Source organism: Diadema antillarum, unplaced genomic scaffold (genome assembly GCF_040938485.1).
Source record: "Diadema antillarum isolate AM-2024a unplaced genomic scaffold, OU_Dant_1.0 seq00000836_RagTag, whole genome shotgun sequence".
NCBI lineage: Eukaryota > Metazoa > Echinodermata > Echinoidea > Diadematoida > Diadematidae > Diadema > Diadema antillarum.
The window spans coordinates 122,613-137,381 of NW_027271712.1; the positions used below are offsets into that span (position 1 = coordinate 122,613).

Below are 14,769 nucleotides of genomic sequence, written 5' to 3' on the forward strand. Positions count from 1 at the left end.
AATGACATGAAACTTACCTGTGATAATCTTGAGTGTTGTGACTTTCATCACAGTGAGTTACAAGTTGTAGAATGATATACTTTCAGAGAGTTTTGCAGTTGAAAAAAATGTTTAAAAAAACAAAATTTTTCTGGTCCCATACGTAACGGCACATATTTTCTCTTCTAGAATATAATTGTCAAGGTCATTTTTCTCAATTTTTTACATGATTATACTTCTTGTAGATATCAATCACCATGATGAAGTTCAATACGATCAAAGGCCATTAACACTATTTTTCAGGTCATAAAAGTCTCTGTATGTCCCATACGTAACGTGCGCGTTATCTTGGACTTGCCCTCCATCTCTCCTTGCCTCCTTGTCAAAGGAAAATGCAGAGTCAAGGAGTGTTGGTGGCACTGACTCTTCACAGTCTCCTAGCCCACAGTCCCAGGTAGGTACAGGTGAGCAGCCTGCCATTGTCACGCATCCATGGCTGCTCCCCCCATGGCCTCCGCCTTCCACAGACTCCGTAAGTACTAGTTCCCATGGGGATGCCACAGAAGCGTCCATTGGGGACAACTACCCTGATGATGTCATTGTTTGTCAGCTGAAAACTTCTTCAATGCTTGGCATTCAAATCCAGATAAGAGGTAAGCCAATAAAAGCAGTTGTTGATACAGCCGCTGAAGTCACTATTTTGTCGGATCGGATTTACCAGTCTCTTCATCCCAGACCACCAGTTATCAAACAGGTTGTTTTAAATACGGCGGGCAGGGACATGAAGATGACAGGGTTAATTGTTGGCCCAGTGGATATTACATTAGGGAATAGGACACTCCAAGAGGTAATGTATATCGCCCCAATTGCCGATGACATGTTACTCGGAGTAGACCTCCTTCGTAAGTATCAGGCCACAATTGATATTCCGAGGGCAAATTTATCGTTTCAGGGCCAAGACATTCCCATGACCTGTGAAGGAAACCACGATATTTCAACGGCTCAAGTTCTCGTGCAAAACAGTGTGGCCATTCCCCCTTTGTCTGTGAAAAGGATCACCTGTATGCTAGATCAGTCCATGGATCATTTCATAATTGAACCCCGTTTAGACCTCCCAGGACTGATCCCTCGCTCATATCATGAGGCAGGAGCAGCCATTGAAATATTTGTGTTAAATCCAACCGGTCAAAATCTCAGTTGGAAACGAGGCCTGGTCATTGGGGCAGCTCTCGAAGCTACCACCATCGAACCGGCCTCAGACTCCCTACCGAGTAAAGGGGTGTGGGGGGTGGGTGTCGCTACATTCACAGAAATCCCAGCACACCTACAAGACCTGTGGGAAGAATCCAGGAAACATTTAGATCCGGATCAACAAGAAATTCTAAAGGGGTTACTTTTAGAATTTGAGGGAGTTTTTGGCCGGGATGAGTTTGATCTTGGGAACTTCACAGAAATAGACCATGAAATTAACACGGGGGATGCTGCGCCAATCAAACAAAGAATAAGGCGCGTCCCCATGAACTTTGTGCAAGAGGAACGAGCCCACCTCAACAAAATGCTCACTGCTGGGGTTATTCAACCTTCGGTATCACCATGGGCATCCCCTCCTGTTCTAATCCGGAAAAGAGACGGAGGAGTGAGATGGTGTGTTGATTACCGTCGGTTGAACAATGTTACCAAGAAGGATGTTTATCCTCTCCCCTGCATTGAGGAATGTTTGGATACTCTTTCAGGGAACACATGGTTTTCCAAGTTAGATGCAAACTCTGCATACTGGCAGATAAGACTTAGGAAAGAGGACCGGGAGAAAACGGCCTTCATTACCAAACACGGCCCCTGCATTGAGGAATGTTTGGATACTCTTTCAGGGAACACATGGTTTTCCAAGTTAGATGCAAACTCTGCATACTGGCAGATAAGACTTAGGAAAGAGGACCGGGAGAAAACGGCCTTCATTACCAAACACGGCCTGTTTGAATTTGTACGCATGGGCTTCGGTCTCTGCAATGCCCCGGCTACCTTCTCCAGGGTAATGAACTTAGTCCTCAGAGGTTTAAACTGGGACATTGCCCTGGCTTTCCTAGATGACGTGGTGGTGCTTGGTACCTCTTTTGACGACCATGTAAAAAACCTCAGGCAGGTTTTGGAGCGTTTCCGGGATTACAAGCTGAAGCTTAAACCCAGGAAGTGCTCCTTCTTCCAAAAACGTGTCGAATTCTTGGGCAGAGAAGTGGATAGGCATGGACTTTGCTTAAAAGATGAACATGTCCAGGCAGTGGTAAATTGGCCTGTACCGACCAGCTCAAAAGATGTTGAGCGATTTCTGGGGTTAGTCAATTACCACAGAATCTTCCTGAAGGACTTTGCCAAAACCGTAAGTCCTCTCTACAGTCTTACTGGTAAGAAGTCTTTTCATTGGGAAGCAGAACATCAGGAAGCCTTTGATAACATTCGGCAACTGATGACATCTGCTCCAGTTCTTGCTCTGCCTAATTCGGTTGACCATTTCATCCTGGATACTGACGCATCGGGCACAGCCATTGGAGCTGAGCTCCTCCAAGTCCAAAACGGACAGGAACGGGTAATAGCATATGGTAGTCTATCTCTAGCTCCAGAACAGCGGAGATATTGCGTTACTCGTCGGGAGCTGCTCGCGGTGGTTAGGTTCACACGTCAGTACAGGCACTACCTTCTTGGGAAACCGTTTACGGTAAGGACCGACCATGGAAGTCTAACCTGGTTGATGAACTTCAAAGAACCTCAGGGCCAACTTGCACGGTGGCTCGAGGAACTGGGCCAGTATGACATGAAAGTGGAGCACAGACCAGGCAGGAAGCATCAGAATGCCGATGCTCTCTCACGGGTGCCCGAAGGTGAGTTTCTTTGCGAAAATTACTATCTCGGTGCATATCCTGAATCCCTGCCATGTGGAGGATGCTCCTACTGTCAGAAAGCCCATCGAAACTGGTCACATTTCACAGAGACGGTTGATGACGTGCTCCCTCTAGCAGTCAAACCAAAGCAGATCTCCAAAATCACAGTAAGTAACCAAGAGAGTTACAATGTTACCCACATCGATATCCTTCCCACGTCGGAAGAACCCATTGTATCCATAAATGGGGTAACACGTGCCGACCCTGGAAATGACACACCTGCCTCTTCAGCACATACAGCCACGGAAAAGGATATAACATCCAACGAGTATGTCAAGCAAGAGCAAGAAGCTGACGATCAGCTTAAATACTTGCGCAAGTGGCTTGTATCGGAGGAGGAGCCAGGTGATGGTACCATAATGTTATTGGATCCGTGTGGCAAGTTCCTCTGGGTGAACCGGGATCTCTTTCAAATGAAAGATGGCCTTGTCTGGCGGAAGGACGAAGACAAGGAGCTGCTAGTGGTACCGAATTCTCTGCGAAATGAGGTGATCAGACTCAGCCATGATCCTCCATCTACGGGTCATGCTGGGATAAACCGGACTTACACTAAAATTCGGTCCAGGTATTTCTGGTATGGTATGTCCCGTGACATTCAGAACTACATTACGGCATGTGCAGTCTGTAACAAAAACAAGAAACCCGTGAGGTATGGGAAACATCCTATGAAAAACTATCATGCCGGGGCCCCAATGGAACGCGTTCACCTCGATTTCATCGGGCCACTGCCCAAAACTTCACAAGGTAATGAGCACATTCTCGTAATGGTAGACCAATTTACGAAATGGGTCGAATGTGTCCCTTTGCCATCCCAGACGGCAGAAGTTACTGCCCAGGCCGCAGTACGGGAGTTCTTTTGTCGTTTTGGGTACCCACTGCAGATCTTCACAGATCAAGGTAGGAACTTTGAAAGCCGGCTTTTTACTAGCCTATGTGACGCTTTTCAGATCCATAAGACTAAGACTACGCCATATCGGCCATCTGCCAATGGACAAGTCGAACGGTTTAACCGAACCCTTATGGAGGCTGTTAGGTGTTATTTAGGTAAGTCACAGAGCCATTGGGATAAGTTCTTATTTCAAATAGCAGGGGCAATTCGATCCACCGTAAATAGGAGCACAGGTTTCACTCCAAACATGCTGATGCTTGGCCGTGAAACCAACCAGCCAGCCGATCTGATCTTCCCTCTCCCGTCCTCTGCAAAATCAGGCCCAAAGGAGGAGTATGTAGCAAGCCTCACACAGACTCTCCTTCAGGCCCATGAAACTGCGAGGACTAAGCTCCGTGCAACACAAGAGCGCATGAAAAGAGACTATGATGTCAGAATTCATCGCCGAGAGTTCCAGGAGGGGGATCGAGTCTATTTGCTTGACACGGCCACACCCAAGGGGAAGACCAAGAAATTGTGTCCTCCCTGGAAGGGGCCTGCGGTCATCGTAAAGAGACTATCCCCATATCTCTATCGGATATCATACCGGAACTCCCTGTTTGTAGTGAATCACGATAGACTAAAGAAATGCAAGGATGACAGCCCAGTCTCCCAGACTCACCCAAGGAGCCACAATGAAGTTCTGTATTGTTTCTGTAGAGAACCAGATGATGGTACACTCATGATTCAATGCGATAGCTGCGACCAGTGGTTCCACGGTCGCTGTGTAGGCATTACTCCGGGTGAGGCAGTGAGCATAGATAAATACTTTTGCTCCTTCTGCAAGAGAAGGGAATAAGACGGGCCATCCACTTTTAGATCTTATCGTGATCTGTCTCCCCGGCCTGACAGAAAAATGTGCCAGATGTGTCACTCACTGTAAGGTGAGGTAGTTGAATAATTTCGTCGTTTTCCCGAAAATCCGGGTAGTAAGTACATTTTGTTTTATTTTGTTTTGTTTTGAGATTGGCAACTGGCATGAAATAATAATTCAATTAGTATAGTCGCCAATCTATAGGGCCGGGGGGAGTGTTGCATACTAGTAAGGCAACATAGGGATATACAGAATATGTTTATATGTATTACGTTCGCTCGTGCAGCGCAGTGTGCCTGGCTTAAAGGGGAAGGCTAGTAACTGATCAGTAGGAATCAGTGGAAATGCTGGGAGTTGATTGTTCCAATCCTTATGGGATTCATTCAAGAGTTCATTGTATATCTATTGTTGTGTGAAAATGATTTGCTTCAGAATGGTCTCATATTCAAGTAATGTGCAGTTTAATGCTTCCAGGTTAGCGTCCCTGGTCAGTGACGGAGCATTAATCTGCACATTACTTGAATATGAGACCGTTTTGAAGCAAATCATTTTCACACAGCAATAGATATACAATGAACTCTTGAATGAATCCCATAAGGATTGGAACAATCATCTCCCAGCATTTCCACTGATTCCCACTGATCAGTTACTAGCCTTCCCCTTTAAAACCGGCAATTGTGCTGTGCGGGGCGATGGTCGGGGCGCCGATGACCGGTGCGCCGGTGCGTGGCACGCACGCCGCGTGCGCGCGCCCACACACACATCTGGGGCGTGCGGCGCGTGCCGGTCCCCGCACGGGCGCGGCGCGGGCGGCCTGTCCCCCGTTGAGGGCGGCTGTCGGCGCGGGCTACTTCAACCTGTGCCTCCCTATATAAGGGAGACCAAGGTCTGAAGACAGCAGAGACAAGGAACAAGAAAAGGAACCAGAAACAGCGAACCAAGGAACCAGCGATCTAGCGACAGCGTATACCAGCGACACAGCGACCAGCGACCAGCGACACAGCGTATACCAGCGTATGCCAGCCAGGGACTACTACCTGGCATCCGCGTCTACCTGTCTCTCCGGTGGTCCTGCGATAACGCAGGATTACCAAGCCAGGTAAGCTATGTATACCTTACCTCACTTTCTAGAAGTGATTTAAGTACAATTATCTAATTTACCATGTTGTGCGAGGCGTCGCGGCCAAGTAATTTATACGAACCATCACAGCAGCGTTTTAGTTGCAGCGCGCCGCACAACAGTATATAATATAGATAGCGCCTCCTGGTCCCTGGATCCTGTGCCGGCTGCACGATAAAATTACGTAACATAATAACAAATGAGTGGGACTGTCAAGATACGCTCTTCGCGAAAGCATGTTTGGGTATTTATACGAAGTACGAACGTTAGGTCGTCGTTCCTCAGGTATGTACACTTCAAAGTAATTCCATGCTCATAATAGTAATACCTGTTGGATTCCCTGTTCGTGCTGCTGGGCCATTGCCATCAGCATTCCGTCAAATCTCTCCTCATCTTCGGCCATTTTGAGTTTGTACACGGTTCGATTTCAGTGGCAACTGTAACAACTGCTGACCATGTATAATGTACATACAGTATGTACAGTATGTACATTATACATGCAGCATACAGCAGTTCACCAAGAGTATAGAAGCGCACGCAGTGCGCTAAGAGGGAACACTCTCCCGATTTTACACGTAAACGGGTGTAGTACGCAATGGAGCCCGACGGCGGCCATTTTAGGATGCAAGCCGCTGGGTCGTCCGGAGCGTATAACACGTGGCCGTATAGAGAAAATTCTGCCTCCCTTTCATTTTCTTCTTTTTAAGGGGCATACAAGGTTTCAGATGTATATAGGACCTTGTGTTATCATACAGAAGTATCATTTCTACGGAAATATGATATAAAATTGAAGAAATGCCTTTGTGGTTCCAGATTGTTGTCCCTCAAAGTTCGAGCTAACTAATGAAAGTATGTGCAGGCCTAACTAAAACGTATTCACAAAGCGCTTTTTAAGTCTCCCTCTCCCTCCACCCCCCTCTCTCTTCTCTCACTCTCTCTCTCTCTCTCTCTCTCTCTCTCTCTCCCTCTCTCTCTCCCTTGCCGGGACCTGTTGGCTGTAGACCCCAATGTTGATTATTCGAATGATATGAATATCTATTCCATTATTCATATTTTAGGTGGCTCTCTTCTTTTGATAATGTATCTAGTGAGTATACCATTGGTATACATGGTATCTCCCAAGAGAATCTATTTAAGGAACGCAATTTCCTAATATAAAACACTGAATTTTCCTTATCATATTTTAGTCATAAGAAAAGACAGAGCTATTTTCATATTTTTATGTTTCATGGTCAATCTGCACACATATTAAAGAGGTGTTGATTGTTTTGGTGATACTTCTCTCCCGGCGCTTCCCCCCCCCCCCCCCCCAAAAAAAAGAATGTTTGGGCAGAATTTCTGCATGTACAAAGGCTGTAATGATAGAAAAGATCTGACCTGTATTATTGATTATTATTATAGGAATGAGGGTTAAAGGGGTGACCCCCCCCCCCCCGCTGTCGAGCAGGGTGCGCTTGAACAAGAAAGGAAAAATAAAAGTAAAAAACTTCTTCCCAAATCTCCAAATACAACAGAAGAGTTAATGTTTAAAAATAATCATTGTAAACCACACACACACAAACAAAATCCAGTCTCTACAACTGTGACCAATTGATCCCCCCCCCCCGTTTCCCGATTCATTGGCGTTCCATAGTTGAACATATTGCCTCCAAGAAACGGCTGAGAGAGATAGAAAGATAGTTTCATGAGAGCGAGTGATATATTAGGCACCATGGATGTCTCATTTACTGGCGGGAGGACTGGTCTTGAAGGGTTTTTAAATCTTTTTTTTTTTCAAGAATCGGATGATGGATTTTCAAATTATTTTGATCAGTAAAAAAACGTGAAACAATAATATAGATAATACCCTTCTCTTAACTGGTTGCATTTCTCGTGAAACTATTGTGAGAACATTATACCTCTTGACATCGTGATATCAATATCCCATACTCCATTCAAACTACTGGTTTTTAAATTAGTGAGTACCGGTGAGCGCTATACATCCACCCCCATAGACTGACCGATGGTGAAGACGCATCTAAAGCGGACAAGAGGTGACAGACGTACACACCTCTTCATATTATCAATAGAATAATTTTTCTCATTTTTTATTGAAAATATTTGAGTATGCATTTTGAAAATATTCCATAAAAAGTACCAAGATTTGAATTTCAATAACAAAATAATTCAAAATCTTTCTTCTGTTGGAGGGGGTATCCCCATCCCAAACCTGCTGACCTTCTTAACTCGCTGTGTGCATGCATTATCAAGAGTTTCAAGTAAATTTTGATCTGTAAATGAGAAAATCACCGAAAAATTACAGACTTCAGTTTATTGCTGCATGTGCTCTTATTCTTCTTCAAAATATTTATATTCATATAGACAACCGACATGGAAAAAAAAGTTACTATATTTTTTTTTCATTTCAAGATTTATATCATTAATTCACCAAGAGCACATCCTCAAAGACATAACTGCCATAATCCGCAACACAAATCCAAGAAGGATGATGCTGAACTTGGTATAATTATAAGTCAGAACAAGTCAGTCGCATAGGCACAAGGAATAAAAGACAATACTTAACACGACCGTGCTGATCCTAAATGATGGCTAATTCAAACGTCAACTTGGTGAAAATACAAAAGTGAAAAAAGTCTGCCCTCACTAGAACCATTCATAAAAATTTTATTACAGATCTGTTTCATTTTGTCCACGGATTATTTCATCATGATTGTGGATATTAGTCTATATATACAACATGTACGTGAAAAAAAAATACGGCGCGGGGTGACTTGAAAGCACAAGATGGAACTGAAATTCTCTTCACGGGCCAAACTGAAGGTGGAAGAAAGAGAAGAAGGAGGAGGAGGAGAAGAAGAAGAAGAAGAAGAAGAAGAAGAAGATTAAAAAGAAGGCGGCGAGAGAAGGGAGGCCAGAGGGAGAGAGGGAGAGAGAGGGGGGCAGAGACTCCAACTCTCCCGTTTTCGACGGGAGATCTCCCGCCGAAAACCCATTTTTGCAAAATCTCCCGTTCTCCCGTTTGAGATTTAATTTCTCCCGCCCTGGCTCAATGTCTCCCGTTGGAAAGGAGTTCTTATTCATTGCTATCGTATGTTGCAAAAATAAGCCTTAGATAACACCAGAGAGCATCTATAACCCTAGGAACGTCGCGCTTCGCACACATAAACTTGGAGTCTCCCGTTTGCTAGGGGTTTCAGGCGGGAGAATCTCCAGATCAGAAGGTGCTTGGGGTCGGAGTCTCGGGGGGGGGGAGAGAAAGTGCCCTTGATAATCATGAGCACCCACGTCATTCTGTGCACACAAACACTATTTGGCTTAGGACACAATTAGGCTTGCATACGGTCATAAATTAGCCTGTGAACATTGATGGACTATAGATTGAAAAGTAAAAAACATTATTCTTCAATCATATTTCATGATTAGGCAAGAATTCTACTTCTATATGCCATTATGAGGTTCTGAATTCATCTTTTCTCCGGTCCGCACCTTGAAATGAAACGGAGGCAAATATACGCCCTCTATCGATCACCCGGCGGTTTGCATCCTAAAATGGCGACCGCTCCTGCCCATGAGCGTACTACGCAAAATCGGAAGAGTGTTCCCTCTTAGCGCGTGAGCTCTATACTCTTTGGTTCACACTGAAGCGGTTTTGCTCCGCTACTAGGTAGAGAAGCGCACTAACCTACGTGCGACGGCCGCGCGCCATTGCGCTGACCACGAATGCGATCACCAGCGAATGAAGCAACGGGTCATACAGTCATACCGAACCAACGCAGTTCTAGCAGCCGCCATGAAATACGAACGACACTCGCTCGAAACGCGCGGAGTTTAATTTCAAGAGGCTAGCTAGGGAAAGCCATTCTATAAATTGCAGATTGAATTTACACCTTAGTTATTGAAGTTCATGTAAGTATGCTAATGTTTTGTTGATGATGCTTCTTTTGTAGAGTTCCTCCAGTCCAGTCCAGTCCTGGTCAAAGTGCACAAAGAATCTTTTGCCTGCGCCTTGCTAGCGCTGTGGAAATCATCCGTGAATCCGATAAAGCTATAGCTAGACTATAAAGTATAACATTAACAGTTGGTAGGGCTTTGTCCTTGATTAAACCATTAATAAACAGTGAATTTTCGCGTTTTCCCACACCATCCTCATCAACAGTCAAAGCCAATCCATTTTTAGGTGCTTTGCGTGCAGTGAAGTGCGTACTAAAAAGCGTTCAGTGCGCCAATTAATACGCGGTCGGTTTAAAAGAGGGTGGTCGATATGTAGTAGGGCTATCATATAGTATTCATATTTCAGACCATCTGAAGTGTACTGATCACTCAGATCAGCTCCCTGCTCATGAGGCCTGCTCCCCCGTACGAGCACTCCTCCGCCTCACGAGGATGAGGCCTCCGAAGAGCCTCATGACGCCCCCGGGGAGAGAGACTCGTGAAGCTCCCTGTTCACTTTTTATTCATCTCACATCTGACATATAAATTGTCACAACTTTGCACAGTGATTTTTTGTTACACACACATGTCCACTATCCATGATGAAAAGAAAAAACAAATTCTGTGTGTTTTTTTTTACAACAATCGAGTTTTAATCAACAGATGCACGGCGACCCATCGAAACACGGGCACCAGCGGGTTCGCTCAATGGCATGCAAAGCTGCCACACCTAGCGGCCTGATTTGACCAATCAGGAGGCAGAATATTACTGTAATAGGTAAACCTGTTTGGGACAAAAGATTCGCTGCCGGCACCCATGTTTCAAGGGGTCGCTGTGCATTGGTTGATTAAAACTCAATTGTTGTTAAAAAAAAACTGACAGAATTTTTTCGTCTTTTCATCATGGATAGTAGTAGACATGTGTGTAACAAAAAAATCACAGTGAAAAGTTGCGACAATTTATACCGGTATGTCAGATGTGAGATGAATAAAAAGTGAACAGGGAGCTTCATGAGTCTCTCTCCCCGGGGGCGTCATGAGGCGGAGGAGTGCTCGTACGGGGGAGCAGGCCTCACGAGCGGGTTTCCCGGACTGATGTTGCTACAAGAGCAATGTGCATTTGCCATTTATTGGAGGCACACTTCAATCTACAATTATGCATTTCTGGGCATATTTTTTATTGTAGAGTGACCGATTACACTGCGTATAAGTACATGATGCTTGTCTATTTGTTTTCCCTTTGGCTTAAGCTTCTCTTTCTGTTTTTAGTTAAATCTCAGTTAGCTGGGACTAATAACAAATTATGGCTTTCTTTATGCCTGCTATACAAGACCCTCTCCTCTCCATGACATAGTTTTGGTTTGGTCATTGGCAACTAGTCTAGTTCTGAAAACATCCTTTTCTATTCCTCCATCTCAAAGGAAAGAATAATGGAGAGAGAGAGATAGAGAGAGAGAGTGGGAGAGATGGATAGAGAATGTGTGTGTGTGTGTGTTCATCTTTTCTCACAGTCACAGTCACATATAATGTCAACTTGCCAGTGCAGCAGTAGGGCCTGGCCCAATGTAGACCTATGTATGTAGGCAACAATTGGCTAGGACTCGCTAGATTGAGGCACTCACACATTTGGACTATTCTTCAATTAGACCCTAGAGCTTTCCCACTATTAATATCATAGTTTTGAATACCACACCTAACCACACTTGTCTATATCTATAATGTGTCTCATGTAACATCCAGAAACAATTGTAGAGGGACTATAATGTTATGTTATTATTATGGCCTTGTAGGATCAGCTAGTAGAGATAGGCCATTTGTTTTTGATTGAATTTACACACTGCCACTAATTTACTATTGGCATTACTACTGATAGGAGTGTGCATATGTAGCTCCTGTCTTTCGCTCTTAGTTAAAATTATATACACCAGTGTCTACATCTATACTAGCAACATTGCCCAGCAAGGTACCATCTAGGTTCCAATAACACTCATGACTCACCCTGACTGACGGTGACACAATTTCAATGCTCATGAAGCAATTTCTGCATCATCAACCTGACATTTAAACTGTTATCTTCAACATGATGTTTCTTGTTCTAGAAAGGAATAATGCCATCATGCCGCGGGCCCCGAAACTTTCAAGTCGCGACCTGGATGAAGAATTTGAGCGATTCCTCAAGGAGGTGAGACACTTATAATCTTTGATAACCATTTGACTGCACTCCTTTGTAAATTTAGCAAGGAACCTTGTAAAGAGATCAGATATCTCTTCCTATTATAAGATAACTTTGCTGATTCCAACTCTTTATATTTCTCGGTTTTTATACCGTGGTTTTATATACTGGGAGTCAGAAACCTGATATACAGTAACAAGATGATTGTCATGGTTTTTAGGTCCTTCATACAAGGATTGTTAAGTTCCAGTTTTGTGCTGATACACCAATATACCCACCTACCAGATTCTTTACTGGGTAGAAAGAAAGTGTGCTTACTTCAAAGATTGTTGATTAGTTTCCCCATTGGTACTTCCAGTGACAACATGGGAAAGTTTGGGAGAACCTAACCTGTCACTTGTCCCTCTGTATTTGAGTTCTTGATCAATAAGTTTTGGACTTGATCCATAGTCACTCTCAGATGACTCCATGGACTTTACTGGCCGAGGAAGAAAGAAGGCAGATGTGAAGAAGAAGAAGGAGGACTCGACTCCATGGTGGATGAAAGATGATGATGATGATCGCTTCAAGATGGGTAGAGGGAAGCAGACATCAAAATCTGATAATGCTCCTGCCCAAAGCTCAACACCAAGTAAGTTGATATATTGCCTTCTCTGTATTCACTGCTTCTATCTCATCATGGTGGATTTCGTGTACTGATGACAGCACAAATTGTTATTCTAGCATGAAAATGTGTGGGAGCATTCACACAATTTTTCCATCCACATTTGCTATATCTTGCATTTCATTTCACACTGTGTAATAATTCAAAGCTATGAATGTTTGCTTGTCAGGTGGCATGAAGTGGTTGAAACCCAAGAAGCAGTCGACTCCACTGAGAGAGGTTGAGGAGGAGGAGGAAGAGGCGCTGGATGATGTCATCAAAAAGAAACCATCAGTCAAGGTGAGACTAGTAGACTAGAGAGATGATATCAAGGTGTATCTTACTCAGTAAAAAGTGAAATAGTTTAAAATATTTTTTTAAAAAAAGGTTTCTGTTTAGTTTTGTCATGCATTCAAGTTCTCTCATATATAACCTTTGATACCATTTTATTTATCAAGATTCATTCATTCAGTTATTCAGTGCGTGTTCACAAAATTGTAGTGGCTGCTTAAGTAGTGTTGTGAAAGGAACTTCATTAAAAATATGAATATTGACATTATTTAACTGAACAGTAGAGTGACCTTTATGTGTGTGTAAATCATATGTGCAGAGGAAGTTGAATGTTCAGAGTTCTGCAATTTCATTAGATTTTATGCTGCATGCAAGATGCCCTTAATGTGAACTATGAGTTCACACAAAGGTTTACAGAATCTCTCCTATGTTAGTGGTTGGGGAATGTTCTTCCAAGATGTTTGTTTAGACATACATGTAGTATGTGGCATTGACAAAGTGTATGAAATATCTAGAAATTTTCCATGATGTCCAGAAAATTGTGTATCTGTATTTCCTTTTTTTTTCTCTTCCACCTGCAAAGAGTGAAGATGAAGGAAAGTTTGAGAGAAAAGGTGCCAATCCTGGAGCTCAAAGACAGATTAGCAGAGACAGCCTTGAGAATGGTAACAAACAAACAACTCCAGTGCTCTATAAAATACAGGTGTATTATATTGTAAGTTATACAATGTACATGTAAGTGAAAATAGGTGTGATTCTGTGTTTGTAGTCAGATTGCTTTCATTCACTTTTTTAACCTATCAAATTTTACTTGGCATGAAAATGCTTGTATACTCTCTTTGGCACTATGTATTTGAGTGTAAACAGAATGTCTGGAATGTAACAGTCCCAATCCAATTAAGTTACTGTATATAGCCACTCTAAAATTTCCATGCCTTCTTTCATGACTTTTTTTTTCAGTAAGAGTTTTTTGTTGTGAAATACCAAATTTCCTGAGTAGGAGACCCAATGTTTGAATAACGATGAGTGCAAAAAAAAATTGTGGTTGTGACCAATGCAGAGAGCAGATCATTTTCCTATGTAAGTATGCTTTTAAAACAGATTTGTGGTGCCATTGCAAGGATACATGAGGCAAAAATAACACTGTTACCTTGTGTAAGGATGTCCTGGAACCTGAGAAGAGATACATTGTGCAGGCTGTATACATATTAAGCTGTTCTAAAAGTCTTCCTTCTCTCTCCTTCTTGTAGATGATCTTGATGTTAAGATGCAGGACAGTCGGAAGAGGAGGTAACAGATTCGTAATAATCTTTTGATTTGGTACTGTTTTCAGTTTACATTTGTTGGAAGATCTCATCGAGGTACTGTGTGTGAGTCGTGTTAATTGTGATAGACCACAAATATATTGATTATGTACATTCCAACCAGTTTTTTGACTGAAGTTAGCAGTCATTCTAGGTGAGAGAGTCAGGTGTTGATTTCTGAACGCTCTAAGTCAGTGGATGAGATGGGTCAGATGCCCTTGAGTCTGCATGCTAACATCACATGTACAAGTGTATGGACACCATATCTATATTATATAGTTTTTTAATGTGGATTGGAATCAACAGAGAAACATACTATGGTAATCTGTACTCTGGTAAAATAAAGTAAAAAAAAATCTTGCAAAATGCAAACATGTGTTTTGATCTCACAGTTAATAGATTATTTATTGAATTGACTGTTTTTGACTATTCTCTGAATAGTGGGTGGTCTGATCATCGGGACTTCTGAAAAAAACTGTCAGTAATATACATGTATTTTATTTTTTTACTCCCTGGCCCATGAAACAATACAAATTGCTCGATATGAGCTTCAGACTCTCCTGATTTTGCAAGCACAGTTACTGAGATGGAACAAATTAATTAAACATTCTTTTGTTAAGTGCCTTCCTTTCATTTGGTTGTATAAAGCTGATG

The 14,769-nt window shown here is 42.9% G+C and overlaps 2 protein-coding genes across 2 annotated transcripts in view; one reads left to right on the forward strand and one right to left on the reverse strand.

Annotated features, from left to right (window-relative positions):
• The window catches only part of LOC139740124 (nuclear migration protein nudC-like), a 34,212-nt gene extending 27,983 nt beyond the window's left edge, over positions 1-6,229 (reverse strand). Inside the window, exon 1 of the mRNA XM_071650706.1 lies at positions 6,103-6,229. Coding sequence (XP_071506807.1) covers positions 6,103-6,177 — 75 coding nt within the window. The 5' untranslated portion in view covers positions 6,178-6,229. The remainder of the gene's footprint in view (positions 1-6,102) is intronic.
• A 3,330-nt stretch (positions 6,230-9,559) lies between these two features.
• Positions 9,560-14,769, forward strand: part of LOC139740113 (centrosomal protein of 162 kDa-like) — a 30,754-nt gene continuing 25,544 nt past the window's right edge. Inside the window, exons 1-6 of the mRNA XM_071650696.1 lie at positions 9,560-9,680; positions 11,804-11,886; positions 12,328-12,508; positions 12,711-12,829; positions 13,395-13,476; positions 14,062-14,101. Coding sequence (XP_071506797.1) covers positions 11,821-11,886; positions 12,328-12,508; positions 12,711-12,829; positions 13,395-13,476; positions 14,062-14,101 — 488 coding nt within the window. The 5' untranslated portion in view covers positions 9,560-9,680; positions 11,804-11,820. The remainder of the gene's footprint in view (positions 9,681-11,803; positions 11,887-12,327; positions 12,509-12,710; positions 12,830-13,394; positions 13,477-14,061; positions 14,102-14,769) is intronic.